Here is a 16201-nt window from a genome sequence, read left to right as displayed (position 1 = left end):
TTTTCACTAGAATGTTTTTGTATGGTTGAAGCAGATGATGATTTCCAAGTTTAACATTTATCGCTGTAAGAACTCGATTTTGTAGTTTAGTTTTCATTAAATTTAATTGCAAAAAAATACGTTCAACTGCTGCATTTGAATGAGGAAGCAATAAAAACATCTGTTTACTGTCAAAGTAAAGTAAAAAATACAGAAATATAGAATAAAAATGAATGTTTTGAAAGGAAAGGTATTAGGGTTTCATGAACGGTACTAGGAAAATGGTGTTGGGTATCTTGGTACTGGGACAAGTGAAAAGGTACTAGATTAGTACAAAAGTACTATGTAGAACAACACCTGGTACAAAAGTAGCCCAAAAGTAGCCAACTGTTCGAGCAGTTGGCTACTTTTGGGCTACTTTTTAAAAATTATTTGGCTACAAGGGCAAAAAACATCTGGCAACGCTGGGACTCTTCGTACGGTACGTCTTTGTTTTTGAGGATTTGTCAGCCCTTGCTTTTTATGTTCGTTGTAATTGATAGCAAATTTTTTGTATAAAAAGAATTTAGACATTCAAGCTTTAACGTATTTGGTAAGTTTCGTTAAAATATAAAAAACTTACGTATCTAAATAAGAGTAAAATCTTCGGTATAAAAATGTCGGACGCGATTACGTTTGTATCGAATGAAGAATGGATAAATAGACTATGTCAATTGGAAAATATAGATATTGGCTCTTTGTCAAATCAGTTGGAACCTCTTTTTTGCGATATTTTGGATCCTGTTTTACCTGATTTTAATAATGACAATGCTTTGGATCCTATTTCATCATGTTTTAATGGTGATAGTCAACTGGAATTAACAAAATCTCAACAAAATTTTTGTAATTCCTTTTCTTCGACTCCAGCAAATGATTTGGAGCTTAATTCTGATCATTCCAACATCCAGAATAATGTGGAAAAAACTTCATCAACTTCTCTAAATAACAATGGCGGGAAGCCTTATGTTGTTAAATTAATAAAAAAAAGTACTTCTAATACTTTGAAGTTTGAAAGGTCAAATGCTAAAAGAGTTTTAAAAATAGTTTCACCTCCCAAGTATATGCCTTTGAATAAACCAGGTGTCGATATTAAAAAAATGACCGGGAACGCGCAAAGCAGAAAGCGTACCGAGGAATTTAAGGATAAGGAAGAACGCAGGAAGTCGACGAGTGGATCGCAGAGTAATGATTCCGACGATGGTAACGGTCGATGCATGTCGAAGAATGCTATAGCGGCTAGAGAAAATAGAGAAAAAAAGAAAAAGTACTTGAAAGATTTAGAAGAGTCGTNGTTCCTGTTTTTATGAATCCAGCTTCTAGAAGTCCAGCCAATCACAGCTCGGCACGTATGCAGTTTACGGATTACGGTTGTTTGAAAGGTTTTCTACATAAAATTAATCAATTCTAGACTAATTTGTCTTGAATATTTCGTTGGTGCACAAGAATAGTGGCACAACTGAAAAAAAATAGTTCTTCCAGAACAGCCATTTAAAAGTTTCTTTTATTTTTGCAAGGCTTTGTCATGATCTTGGATTTTTAAAATTTTCAATCTTTTTTGGAAATAAAGATTTGAAAACTATTAGATCACAACTCAAAAAAATAGTTTTGGAAGAACTATTTTTTTGAGTTGTGTCACTATAAACTATATAGAAATTATAACACTGGAAATGATAAATGACCTCTTTTCTAGTTTGAAAGGTCAAATGCTAAAAGAATTTTAAAAATAGTTTTACCTCCCAAGTATATGCCTTTGAATAAACCAGGTGTCGATATTAAAAAAATGACCGGGGACGCGCGAAGCATAAAGCGTACCAAGGAATTTAAGGATAAGGAAGAACGCAGGAAGTCGACGAGTGGATCGCAGAGTAGTGATTCTGACGATGGTAACAGTCGATGCATGTCGAAGAATGTTATAGCGGCTAGAGAAAATAGAGAAAAAAAGAAAAAGTACTTGAAAGATTTAGAAGAGTCGTGCGTCAGTTTTGCTTCCGAAATCGGTAGCTTAAAGGCCGAGAATGCCACGTTACGAGAAGAAATCAAGAATTTACATAAAGAAGTCGAATATTTAAAAAATGTTATAGCAAATTCGGAACAACTTGGAATTTTGATAAAAGGAGTTCAGACTATTCCGGGATTAAAGTGGAATTCTCCCGTTAAGAGAAAAGAAAGTGGAGATTCGTCTAATAACTTAACAGTATGTAAAAAACAAAAGTTAAATGCAGATTGTAATGATGCTCAAAATGTCATTGAGGAAAAAACTGAGCAGAAAAAACAAACTAGTGCAATATGTATACATGTAAGGAATAGAAAAGTATCATTAGAACTGTGTCATTATTGTAACGAAAAGGTTGAAAACAATGTATAATTTGGTTTTCAAATTATTGTAAATATTATATTGTGGTATAATTGTAATAATTTGAAAATATATACATAATGGTAGCAATAGTTGAATACACATAGTAGTTAAGAATATTTCTTTTTCAGATGAATCAAGCCGAACCAATCTATTGGGACTTTGCACCAACAGATGGTATGGTATATTAATTAGGGATCTAAAAAAAAAAAGAAAAAAAAGGCTTTATTGTTTTAATTTGAAACTGCTTATGGATTTCTATTTTTAGCTTGGTGTTCCAGACGGAAATCTACAAAGCAGGTGAGACAAAAAAAAATGATTGTATTTTATATAAAAATATAACCATTTTATAGTTACATTTATAACCATAGATTATATCATTGGTGCACAAGAATAGTGAAACAACTCAAAACAAATAGTTCTTCCAAAACAGCCATTTAAAAGTTTCGTTTATTTTTGCAAGGCTTTGTCATGATCTTGGATTTTTAAAATTTTCAATCTTTTTTGGAAATAAAGATTTGAAAACTATTAGATCACAACTCAAAAAAATAGTTTTGAAAGAATTATTTTTTTGAGTTGTGTCACTATTCTTGTGCACAATGATATACATGAAAATATAAAAGTCAAAGAATAAAAATAGTTATATTTTTTATTAAAATATAGCCATTTTATTTGATTAAATATTACATTCACGTATAACATTTTATTGAGGTGTATGTTGACCTTACTAATTACATTAGAGAGATTTTTTGAATTGAGAATTTTGTATTTGATATTTGTCAGTGAAGCTACCTAAATGAAATGATTCTTTCAAAAACAATAGAATATGGAGTAAAATTATTAACTTGAAAATTTCATTATAGGTATATAGATTTGTTTGTTTTGCATTTATTTTTAATAAGACATTGAAAAACATTTGTAATTACAAATAACAAATTTCTGATTTCTTTTTTTACGAATGATTATGATTTAAAATTTTAATGCACTAATACAATTAATAAATATTTCTTTGGGAATTATTTTGTTTAAAATTGAATAAATAAGTGCAGAATGCTAATCTGCTCATATCAATATTCGTTTTATTAATAAAATTGTAACAACTTAAGAATTAGAAATTTTGTTATACTGTATATACGTTCATAATATAAATGCAATTTTCCTGTAAAACATCCTAAATGAAAATTTTGTACAATGAACTAAAGAACATATTCTAATACAAATCCAGCAAATTTAAGATAATAATCGTAAGTATTAGTAAATACATTCTGAAAATGAGTTAGGCAAATTAAAATTTAATTACTCAATGATATAATAAGTTTTTTTTAAACTTACGAACACTTTTTTATCAATATCAAAGTATCTATTTTTCTTTTACAGTTTAAATATAAATAGTAAGTAAATTTATTAACCAAATAGCTGGTTGGATTTAAGGAGATTGATTTCTAATATAATTAAATAATTAATTAAATTTCAGTCTAAACCTGGTGTAAATGAATGAGCTGTAATAAGCTTATATAAATCATAAAATATTTAAAATTAATAGTTATGTGCAAAAATAGGCATTTGAGGTTAATGATGAAGATTTATTATTTAAAATTCAATAAAATATAGTAATATTAATGATAAAAAAAGAGCTTAGTTTAAATTAATTGATTATTAAGTTATTTTTGCTGGATATATTTAGGCATGCTTTGAATTTTAGTTTATTAGTCACTGTTCATTATTTCAATGTTATTCCAAAATTGTGTAATATTCAAATGTACCTAAATGTAGTGATAAATTTACAAGTTGTAAACAAAGATTACATATATGTATTCAAATATTTGTAGTTCTTGACTTCAAATTATAATTGAATATTATCATTTTGTACAAAATGTAAATAATGTAAAGTGTACTCATCAAATTGAGAAATATAAGGCCTATATTAGGTTGAATTTGTTCAATTCTTGTAATTCATTGTATCAATGTATTGAAGACTATTTATGTACTGTGCAATAAATATTACTTTTAAAACATTTTATTTTTATTATTATTTTTAATCATTAGTTTCAGTGATTCTTACTATTTATGTATCAGTATTTATGCACTAATATCTATTCTGCATGGATGCCCCAGTGAATTTTTATCATTTTCCCCCAGTTTTGCTTTAGGTTCTATTTAATTCTCATGACAACAGAAGTGTGTTAGTAGTTTGAGTGGGGCATGCTCAATGTATGTATAAATTTATACATAAAATAAAATGATTATAATGATAAGCTTCTGACTTATAAGAACACACTACTTTTCTCATACTCAATATCTGACAATAATTTTATTTCCAAAAATGTAATTCTTGAATAGAAAGTGCTGTAGACAGTTTGAAGAGAGAATTTTAAACTCCTTACCTGCCACTCAAAACTACAATCTTTAAACAATTCTCCTATACATTCTGCAAACATTATAAAATTCACAGCAGCAATGTACTTGACAGTACAGTAATGAGTTTTTAACAACGCAAGAAACTCGTATTTTTCATCTGAATCGAATTATCCTTTCATCAGTTTTAGAAATAAATCAAAAGATACAGTTAAGAATAGTCAGAAGATAAAACAAACCCAAGGAAAAGAAGAGAATACAGTTAAACCTGTAAAGTGGAATGGCACAACACCAAATACTTTTTCTACCTTGGTAGGTTTTCCTTTCTTTTTAAACAGCTTTTAGTAATTTTTTTAAATTTATAAATGTTAGACAAATCAGGTCACGTTCATTTTTTTATACTAAAATCGCTTACATAAAAAATTTTATTACTAGGCTTAATCAAAAGTGATTCCAGTAATATAAAGATGGGAGTGTTTGAATGCAAGAACAACCGTTCCATTGCTAAAAGTTCTGGTCCCGAAGAATTTGTGCTAGGTATTCGAATACTATTTCTCGGATGAGATCTTTGTGACCATACCAGCGAACGATTCAATTTGAGTACCAAAAAAAAACTAGTCTTGCATCGGAAATTCTAATTTCATTACTGTAATAAAATTACTCTTTAATCTCAGTTCTCTGGTAATTTTAATACTCTAATTGTTGACTTCAAGCTCTAATTACCAACTTGTTTTCGAATTTTCTACTAGTTACTACGTTCAAGGCAAATCGGTGTTAACTTATTGTCATTGTTTTCACCAATTACACCCGCTTTCGCCACACGTTCGAGTTTTACTCCAGCAAGTTACATAGAGTTACATAACAAATTTCTGATTTCTGTATTGTTCGACCTCGAAAAAATATACAATTTTTTTTGGATGCTTTTTAAGTCTCGAAATAAAATCAGGAATTTTTACCCGCGCGAAAAAATTTTATCGTGATTTTAATCAACCTTTAAATTAATTAAGGATGCACGATTAACGCTTAATTGTTTTTTTATGGGATTTTTTAAAATCAAATTTCGTTCATCGTTCTGAAGTTCTACTGCACGGATTTCTTTCTTTCTTTTCTTCTCTAATATGGAGATTCTGGCTGGATCACCCTTTCTCCGATGAACTCTTGTCCGCAATTAGTCAAATCGATGTGTGCGAGCTACGTAACGTTCGAGGGCTTGCACGTGCTGTCTAGGTGAGAGGTCTGTTCTTGCCCAATATATGGGTGTTACAGTCTGGATGATTGCGAGATCGATCTTGAGAGTACAGCCGAATTCTTGTCTTGCCGTATATCTTGGGCATGTCAGCCAAAAATGTCTGGATGTCTCCTGAGCACCACAATGTGGATAGTGGACAGTCTGGTGAAGCTCTTAGGTTTCTAGAACAGAGGAACCCGTTAAGAGGGGCAGTGTCAGTTCTAAGGCGGGCCAATAGGGTCTTCGTGTTCCGAGAAGTAGCGTGCCTATAAGGCCAGGGGGCGAAGGGTCTGAGGTGGTCTCGACCTTTATTACGCAAGTTTTCTGACCACAATTCTGTGATCACTATTTTTTGTTTTTCTCTATACTCCCGGATTAAGTCACAGGCCATAAGTGACCCACGCCAAGAGCCTGAAGGGGTATCTGTTCTCGCGGCTCTGTCCGCCGCCTCGTTGATATCAATTACCACGTGGCCCGGGGTCCACCCGATTTCAATGGGTTTGGGATGCTGACTAATATTGTCCGCGATGTCGATAAGAAGTGCCGGGGACGAGAAGGAGATATTGCCTATCTCCTGTACGGCGGACTTACTGACGGACCGTCTAGGCTTGAGCTTAGGTGTAGCGCTCATTTTATACCCAGGGCTTCTGCCCCGTATACACTGCAAGAATTATGTAACAGCCAGGTCTTCCTGATGTGGTCCGGGAGGACAATCCCTATCGACGTGCGGATCCTTGACTTGGAGGCATCCGCCACTATTAGGTTCCTTCCCTGCCAGGTTGACATTTGCATCTCTTGGAATCGTGCGCATGTGATTTCCGGGGGTTCTGAAGGAGATCGAGTAAGCTCTTCTAGGCGTAAGTGAGGATAAACCTGGCCACGTTGGGCGGCCAGGTTTATCCTCACTTCATATAGGCTGCATATAGGCGCATAGGTGGGATATCGGGAGCCTCTCCTGACTTATAAGGGATATTATTCTGTGTATATACGGTCTCTGATACGGGCGCCAGTGATAATAATCCAAGCTATGTGCCATTTGAAAAAGCGGGTGCAGTGGGCTGTGTGTGCCCCTGGAGATGTGGGTGATGGCGCTTGCCAACACTTTTTGGCGGAGCCTGAGATACAGTGGTATATAAGACGTTTCAGTGTATAGCGAGATGATTGGGGTGGTTTTCGGGACGCCCAGTGCAATACGGAGGGCAGTGTGGAGTGGTTTTTCAATACGTTGAATAGTAGTGTGTGGTGCGCCTTTCAGCAGGTTAGCACCGAAGGTCGCCATTGGGCACATCACGGTATACATCATCCGGAGAAGGTTGTCTGTTCTAGCACCATTCCGGCGAGTAGCGAAATACTTAACATAGAAAATCGTTCCGTAGTAAAGAATTTCTTTTATTTTAGACAGATATTACTGTAACTTTATCCAATGAAACGTAAAGCAAACAAGCATTTATTGTGACATGGTCACAATGCTGGACTACAATTTTTAATCATATTTATTTATTTATTTAAATTAANAAGCTATGTGCCATTTGAAAAAGCGGGTGCAGTGGGCTGTGTGTGCCCCTGGAGATGTGGGTGATGGCGCTTGCCAACACTTTTTGGCGGAGCCTGAGATACAGTGGTATATAAGACGTTTCAGTGTATAGCGAGATGATTGGGGTGGTTTTCGGGACGCCCAGTGCAATACGGAGGGCAGTGTGGAGTGGTTTTTCAATACGTTGAATAGTAGTGTGTGGTGCGCCTTTCAGCAGGTTAGCACCGAAGGTCGCCATTGGGCACATCACGGTATACATCATCCGGAGAAGGTTGTCTGTTCTAGCACCATTCCGGCGAGTAGCGAAATACTTAACATAGAAAATCGTTCCGTAGTAAAGAATTTCTTTTATTTTAGACAGATATTACTGTAACTTTATCCAATGAAACGTAAAGCAAACAAGCATTTATTGTGACATGGTCACAATGCTGGACTACAATTTTTAATCATATTTATTTATTTATTTAAATTAAAATATATGCTCTCCACCTCAAATTAGTAGTGGCTTGTCCCCGTACATCATAATTTTCCTAACATAGAAACAATAGTTGTTCTGGTTATATTTTAACTGCTTTTGCAGGAAGTTCGTATATAATTAATCGGGGCCTTCTGTCCCTACCGTTTCCATATCTGGTCTCTTATTTCATCTATCTAACTTCGTTCTCGAGATTAATATTCGTCCAATTTTGTGATTAACGAAGTGATTTATTTTAATATTTCTGTAATTGTTTTATTTGACTAAGTTTTTTTATAAGGTAAGATAATTTAAATATGTCATTAAATATTTAAAGCTATATTTTTATGTTAGGTGAAGGACAAAATGCTGAGTACAACCTGTTTACATCGGGTTTGATCAAAAAATGACAAGAGAAATACTTTTAAAATTAATAGCAGAACTTTATTTACTATCGTATAATGCAGTAGCTTGCGTCAGTGACTGTAGTTGCAGTAACATAAGTTTATGGAAAGAATTGAATGTGAATATCAATGAAACGTTTATTATGAATCAATTATTATTATCAATGAAACGTATATTAGAGATATAAATATGTGGTTCGACATTTTTAATAGCTATGCACCAAAAGGTTCTGTTCCAAGCAAAAATGGATATGGTGTAGACTTGGAATTACAAGAAGAACATTTAAATAAAATGATAAAAATAATCTCAACAATGAGAGCAAGTGGAAAAAATGCCCTCCAAATTTTCCAGAAAGGAATGATAATCTCAATGAAATCGCTAATTGATCTTTTTCAAGATATGAAATCGACTTTTGATATAAAATACATCTGCACTCACAATTTAAATCAAGATTGTCTGGAAAACTTTTTTTTTTAAAATAGAAGCCGGGGTCCTAATGAACATCCAAGCCCATTAAATGCTATATATAGGATTAGATTGATTATTTTAGGTAAGAATCCTGGTATTTTAGAGTCAAAAGTAAATACTACAGATCGAAGACAAGAGGAATATATTATACCCAAAGTTTTAGAGAAAGCACATGTAGAAGTATCAAGTGAAAATACAGACCAATATACTGAATGTAAAACTACTTTTTCTTCAAATAAATCTTCAGGAAACTCTACATGCAATCTAGACTTTAACACAATCTCTGAAGAAACTTCCTACGATGCTCTCGAGTATATAGCAGGATATTTTGCCTATAAATATAAAGAAAAATACCCAAACTTAATTAATTCCACTAACAAAATTAAAAATCATTACAACTATAGCATTCCGTCATGGGTGCAACATTTATCTTATGGAGGGCTTATTAAACCTACTGATGAATGGCTAGCAAAAATTATAGAATGGAATAAATATTTCGAAATATATCACGATGAATCGTATAAAAAAGGCCCCGGAGTTGTACAGAATTAGTCAGTGGAAACAGTTTTACCTTTTACTTTAATAAAAGATTTTTGTAAATTAAGAACTATAATAAGAATTAATTATAGAAATCTTAAACAAGAAAACTATAAAATATTGAAAAGAATGCCTTCTGAAAATGGTGATTGTCGAAAAAAAATTAAAAAGTTAAGTAAGATAATCACATAATAAAAAATATAGCTCATTAATTTGTTAAATAAATATTAGACAAAAGACTTGTAAATTTATTGACGTACAGTACACTTATTAAATCCGAAAATTCTACAGTAGTTTACATTTAGTAGTAATTTAATAATTAATTAAGAAATGATTTAATATTTTATTGTATTTTGTTATTTGAAAGATCTGTCATGTTGAAGTAGAGGGCTTGCTGTGACGTCACATAGATCCAAGGTCACGCTAACAAATATACGGGATCTGGCTATCCTTGTAGTTTAAAGTCCTTGGGGTCAGACCCTCATATGTGCGAGGATTCTACAACGATAGGCGTGTACGTGTGCTGATCTTTATAATTATAAATTGTAAATACATGTGACTAATATTATTTTCTTTTTTATTTTCTGCATGTTACAAGTTATAAATAAATATAAACAAACAACACTAACTCGATAACATTAAATCTAAATACCAAAATGATTAATTAATTTACTGTGTTTTTGTTATTTATCACTCCTGTTTTTAGGTATTCGGTATTCTGCCGAATAGTGAAAAATAGGCTGAATAAGCCGAATACCGAATAGTAACCGAATATTCGTTACATCACTAATAGAAATCAAAGAGAATCGCAAAAGCTATTTATATTCGCGACTGACCTGGTCACAAAGGTTCGCTCCAATAAGATTCCCTGTTCCAGTTTCCATTGCAATAATTTCCCAAATAATAACTTATTTTTGCATATAATATTTTTGTTTTTTAAACGTGTGGCTAATTCTCGCGGGAACAACTAGTAGTCTATTATATATACCATTATTTTGTATGATATACACATTTATACACACATACGACAACGCATTAAGTGCGATATAGGATAGTACTTATACGATAATGACAAAATATGCGATAATTTGACAAGATTTAATATCTCAAGACTTTTAATAATGTTTACACATTTTTAATTATTTATTCAATAGTGTATCTTCAAATACACCATCAGAAAAATAAATAAAGAACAAAATTAATCTATCTTCTGCATGGAGTAAGTATACTTACTCCATGATCTTTTGTATGAAGTAAAGGTAGTCTAACATTACTGACAGCGTACAATGGTGTTGATTGTTGTAACTCACTAGTTCATGAGAGTAGGTCAGATGGCTGAGCGGTTAAGACATCAGTCTACTGCTTTGATGGATCCGAGAACAAATCCGGACAGATTGAGAAACTCCAACAATTTTTTGCGTGGCGGTCACATCTCTGAACCCCAGTTATGTTAGGACCTATCCCTTACCATCAGACCGTCCCATTGTGGCCCTGGCCGAACCTACGATTGGCTCGTTAAAAAGACCTTCTTAGTACCCATAGGGTAAAAAGAGTGAACGAACGTCATCTATTTGGACTCCCTACATTAAATGTGAGCGTGCAAATGAGCGTTTATTACCGTGCAGCGTGATCACCGTATTTTTCGCTTTATAAGATCCACCACTACGCACTGTATTGGACGCATCACATTTTTCATGTCGATTTTTTGGGAAAAAATATTCTTTGCAGTATAAAATGCATTCGGCTGATAGGATACATCCTAATTTTTAGATAGATTTTAGGTACAAAAATATGAGTCTTACAGACGAAAAATACTGTTAATTAGAAGATTTTAATCACTTGTTTATTGCGTGCATCATGTTCGAAGTGCAAAATCAAAAATATGCTGAATACAAAATTACCAGGGAAGAACTGGAATTGAAGATTTTAACGAAAACTTTAATTTTGTTTCAGTTTATAATTTGTTTTCACTTTATATTTTTCTATACAATCAAATAAAAATCATAATAATGTATTACGATAAAATACGATATAAACAGCTTTTTAATACTGTATCTCAATGTAAACCGTGAGGAAGAGAAGAAGAAGCTTTCCCATCTGGCAACACTGAATAGCACGCTGTATTAAATATGGTTGATAGAATGACGGATGTTTCGGTTGTTCTTAGTTAATTAAGACTACGTTGTTGGATATGAACGTAATAAGATAACATAATGCGATATAAACGATATTATGAAACCTTAATTTTTCCTTGATAAGGTCATAATTTAGCTTATACAGTATACATCTTCCCATGCTTTACTAACCTATGTGAATTTGAAAATCGAAATACTCTGGATATTTTAAAACTGTTCGTCATATCACGAATGCTGTCAGAATAGGTAATTTTTTAATTATGTTATGTGTTGATCTTTTATCCTTTTATTATTATTATTATTATTTGTTGTAATATATTCTGAAACTGTGTCTTCCTTTATTTGAATAATTTGTTATCACTATTAGGTGCTTATACAGACACTAGGCAATTCTGTCATCAACTTTTATTTTTTATTTGCCGAGACGCGTTCTGGGCTCAAGCCCCTCTTCTGTCGGCTACGTAATAAAAACAGAGATATGTTTCTTATATCACACAGTATTCTATATTATTATAGTTAGAAACATACCATTACTTCCCGGGATATACCGTAGCATGACAATTGAAAATACATCATATTTTAATTCACTGTTAAATATATTTCATTATTAAATATTTTTACATTTAAAATTATCTCACAAAGAAATATTTTCTCCAATTGAAATTAAACTTACATTTAAACTTTTTTGTGAATAAAGAATACTCTTCATAAGGTCCCCCTTTCGTAGGTGGTTTGTCTCCCATATGTTAGTTCTCATTCTCCACCTGTCAATTATGCTTGTGGGCCTGGCTGAACTGATGATGGGCATCGAAAAAAACTTAGTGCCCACAGGATGGAGAGTCAAAAATGGGGGAAAAGAAATAAGTTCATAAATTTCAATAAGTAAAATTATGCTATACTGGTCCCAGACTGCATTCAGTCATATATTTTTTTATTGATTTTGGAGAAAACATTAGAGCTGCTAATGAAAAATTTATTGTTTTAATAAATGTAATTGAAATATGATGAAAGAATAGACATAAATGGTTATTCTGATTTTATTAAATTCAGTAATTACTGTATTATACGTACTATAATCTGTGGTCATGGTTCTGAATCCATGACCACAGATTGACCAGCGATCATCGTGCGACCATCGTATGATCAGCGGGCGTCCGATAGTGCTACTAAGTGTTGATTGGTGGATCAGCATTTGCTTCAATCCGTATAAAAGGATTGAATTTAGGCAGTAAAAATAGTAAAAATAATATATTTTTAAAAAATTGCTTAAAAANGCAGCAGTGCACCGATGCGACGAACGAGTTGCAGGGATTCCTAAGCTTGCTAACACTGACTCCCTCCCACCCCGCCATCACAAATCCAGAACACTGTCTAGCCTATGATCATTGCAGTCTACGGTGCCAGTGAACTTGAATTAAAAGTGATTTGTATTATTGGTAACACCGTATAAAAGGATTGAATTTAGGCAGTAAAAATAGTAAAAATAATATATTTTTAAAAAATTGCTTAAAAATTAAGGTGCATCTTAGAGGCCGTAGCGTCTTATAGTCTGTAAAATACAGTATTGTCTTTTCCCTAAACTGAAAATAATTTAGAGAAACACAAATACTTAATAAAACTCAATATATTGCATCAAATTAGTTTTTTTTTCCTCTTTATAGTAAATGTATATTTTTAATGATTTTGAATAAACAAAAAATATTTAAAACTTTGAGTGTTATATAGTAGAACATTTTTTTTACACATATATGTATTGTTTAATTTTAGATTAAAATTGTGTATTTGTTAGTTTTTGGAAAATATCAGTATGTCTACTAGAAATTGTCAGCATTGCGGTTGTAATGAAATAGATACTGATCCTGGAAGAGGAGATGCAGTTTGTACACAATGTGGATCAGTGCTTGAAGATAATATCATTATATCTGAAATACAGTTTGAAGAAAATAGTCATGGAGGAGCAAGGGCAATAGGACAACATGTTACTTCAGAAGGTTTGTAAAAGATAGAATAAAATATAAAAATTTTATATTGTGAAATTGGACATTATGTTAAAATAAAATTGGACATTAACAAAAATAAATAATACAATGAAAAGTAATGAAAAAACATATCATTACAGGTCAAACACCCGGATTGAGCAGAGGTTATCCTTATGGCACAGGAAAAGAATCTCAAATGATAACATTGCAAAATGGTTTGTTTGATTATATTCTGAAATATACATTTATATTGGGTTGCTCGGAAAGTAAGTTCATTTTTTTTTCCATGGAAGAAAAACAACATTTTTATAATAAATAAATATTTTATTGAATTATATATCGACCATTTTGGTCAAATACCTATTGTCATCGTTTCTGGTAGTAGCATGATTTCACATTCATAAAAGTTTTGATCGTTGCTTACAAAAAACTGATCCAAGTGATTTTTGACATTGTCATTTCAAGTAAATGTCTTACAGTTAAAAGATATTTGTATAGACTGGAACAAGTAATAATCTGAGTTTGCTCGATCTGGCGAATACGGTTGGTGTGATAGCATGTCCCATCTAAGTTATAACAGCTTCTGATAAGTTACCAAACTTGTGTGAAATTTGACATTATCGTGGTAAAACACTACACCTGTTTTGTTGATCAATTCTGGCCGCCTTTTCTGTTTGATGATATTACTCAATTTGTTTACTTGATGGCAGTACACTTTCGAATCAATTGTTAAATTGTCTGGTAAAAGCTCCAAAAAAAAATTTCCTTAAAATCCCACCAAAGAGAGCATCTCTCTTTAAGAACATGTGGAACCCATATATCAAGCTTTGAAACGAAACCAATTTGTTTCAAGTAATCATAAACAGTTCAATTTGACAAATTTAATCTCTTAGTGATTTCACGTGTTGTTATTCGGCAGTTTGCTTCAATCAATACCTTTATTTTGTTTTCATTGGTTTCAGCTGACCATCCAGAACATGGTGCATCTTCAATATTAAAATTGTCAGAATGAAATTTTGCAAACCAGTTTTGGCACTGTCTTTTTCTCAACACATCATCTCCATACATGTACCACAATTTTTTTCTTGCTTGAACAGCATTTTGATTTTTTGGTAATAAAAAAGCAAAATATGCCGAAAATGATGCTTTCGATCTTCCATATTTGATGGGGGACAAAAAATAAACAATTGCACAAAATCAAGCAAAATTTTTTACAAATAAGCCTTAAAATGCTAGCTGTCAAAATATATAATGATAATATGATTTAGAATAAAAATGGCGGGAAAAATATAACTAATCCGTCTAGTGGTAAAAAAAGTGAACTTACTTTTTGAACAACCTAATATTTTAAACTAGGCTAGTGATCAATATTTTTTGGCTAAATTTAGCTAAAAATATCAATCTTTTGTAGATACAGTTAATTAATACTGAGAATTTGACATAATTTTTTTTTAAATGATGAAAAGTGTACCAAGTTCAGATAATCAGAGATTTCACAAATACTACTTTATTGAAAAAAATAATAAAGTTTTCAGATACAAACAGGGTTCCTAGGAACCTGGAAAATCAGGGATTTTCATTAGTGTTCAGAAAAAGTCAGGTAATTTGTCTCCTTAGCTGCCTTGTTGATCTTGTTTGCTGAATATGGATGACCAATCTTAGCCATCTGCAGGCGGCAAGAAGTAAATGCAATCTTTAATAAGAAAATACACCAGTTGTGGATTAATAACTGGATAAACTACTTTTATGTAATAGCTTTTAATTTTAATAATTCAGTGATTGTAAAAAGATGAAATTGTTAATTAAAATAAAAAATAACTAATTAAAAATTTGTTTGCAAACTTTTAAAAGTTGAAATTGTAATTTATTAGAATGTTCACTTCAAAATAGCTAAATAGATCAGTAAAAATCTGTAATTTAATAAAAATTTACAGCTAGACAAGCTGTAAATTTGAATTTTGAGTTGGCAACACTACTATTAATTAATATATATGCAGATGCGGATTGTATGTCATTTGAATATTTTACATACTGTTGTGACAAAACATCTTACACATTGCTATCTGATCTGGTTCATCTGTCTTTTAATATTATTATTCAAGGTTTGTGTTTTTCTACATTCTTAAATTATAATGGCATGGAAACAAACGAGGTTTAATCTCCAATGGTTGGATCCAGCTATTCATCCAGAATTCAATTCCTGGTTAGGAATTGTAAAAGATGATGATACAAAAGCATTTTGCTGCATTTGTTGTAAAGTTTTCTCATTAAGTAATATGGGAAAGCATACATTAGAATCACATGTAAATAGTTCTAGTCATGTTGAAATAAAAAGATTGAAGTCGGAACAAACTTCACTGATAAGGTTTTTAACCCCAACAAATTCAAACTCTTCTGATAGTCAACAAAATGTGTGTGAAACGGCTTCTGTTGTGGAAGATAGATCTAAGATCACTAACAAACAGTCTCTCACCAAATCAACATTTCTTAGCAGCACATTGACACCTTTTGTGATAAAAGATGATGTAATAAAAGCAGAGATAACTTGGGCATTGGCAGTTGTAAAGAAAAAGATGTCACTCAATTCATGCTCTGATATTAAAAACATTTTCAAAAAAATGTTTCCTGACAGTGCTATAGCCATGCAATTTCAATTGGGTCCAGATAAAGCTTCCTATATAATAAATTATGGCCTAGCCCATTATTTCAGAGAAAAATTGATTAATGCTGTTACA

The 16201-nt window shown here is 32.0% G+C and overlaps 2 protein-coding genes and 1 long non-coding RNA gene across 3 annotated transcripts in view; all 3 read left to right on the top strand.

Annotated features, from left to right (window-relative positions):
• Positions 1 to 450: 450 nt before the first annotated feature.
• On the top strand, positions 451 to 4391 carry LOC111614615. The gene is made up of 3 exons (XR_002754968.1): positions 451 to 571; positions 2503 to 2548; positions 2640 to 4391. It is a non-coding gene; the product is annotated as an uncharacterized LOC111614615 (long non-coding RNA).
• On the top strand, positions 579 to 2492 carry LOC111614614 (probable basic-leucine zipper transcription factor Q). Its single transcript, XM_023355982.1, has 2 exons — positions 579 to 1293; positions 1977 to 2492. The coding sequence occupies exons 1-2, from the start codon at positions 636 to 638 to the stop codon at positions 2381 to 2383; spliced, it is 1065 nt and encodes a 354-aa protein (XP_023211750.1). The 5' UTR covers positions 579 to 635; the 3' UTR covers positions 2384 to 2492.
• Positions 4392 to 11372: 6981 nt separating the features above from the next.
• The window catches only part of LOC111614608 (transcription factor IIIB 90 kDa subunit-like), a 16489-nt gene continuing 11660 nt past the window's right edge, over positions 11373 to 16201 (top strand). Inside the window, exons 1-3 of the mRNA XM_023355981.1 lie at positions 11373 to 11733; positions 13255 to 13478; positions 13607 to 13681. Coding sequence (XP_023211749.1) covers positions 13295 to 13478; positions 13607 to 13681 — 259 coding nt within the window. The 5' untranslated portion in view covers positions 11373 to 11733; positions 13255 to 13294. The remainder of the gene's footprint in view (positions 11734 to 13254; positions 13479 to 13606; positions 13682 to 16201) is intronic.

The sequence above is a fragment of the Centruroides sculpturatus genome, unplaced genomic scaffold (assembly GCF_000671375.1).
Source record: "Centruroides sculpturatus isolate CEXI.00-Female unplaced genomic scaffold, Cexi_2.0 scaffold2023, whole genome shotgun sequence".
Lineage (NCBI taxonomy): Eukaryota > Metazoa > Arthropoda > Arachnida > Scorpiones > Buthidae > Centruroides > Centruroides sculpturatus.
The sequence above is the reverse complement of the archived record's forward strand: the minus strand, read 5'-3'. Positions and strand labels throughout refer to the sequence as shown.

What these genes read in the sequence shown, in the direction of transcription:
- LOC111614614 (XM_023355982.1), top strand. Translation starts at nt 636, where the DNA reads ATGTCGGACGCGATTACGTTTGTATCGAATGAAGAATGGATAAATAGA. An exon ending in AAAGAAAAAGTACTTGAAAG is followed by an intron (nt 1,294 to 1,976) that starts ATTTAGAAGAGT and finishes AGTACTTGAAAG; the next exon opens with ATTTAGAAGAGTCGTGCGTC.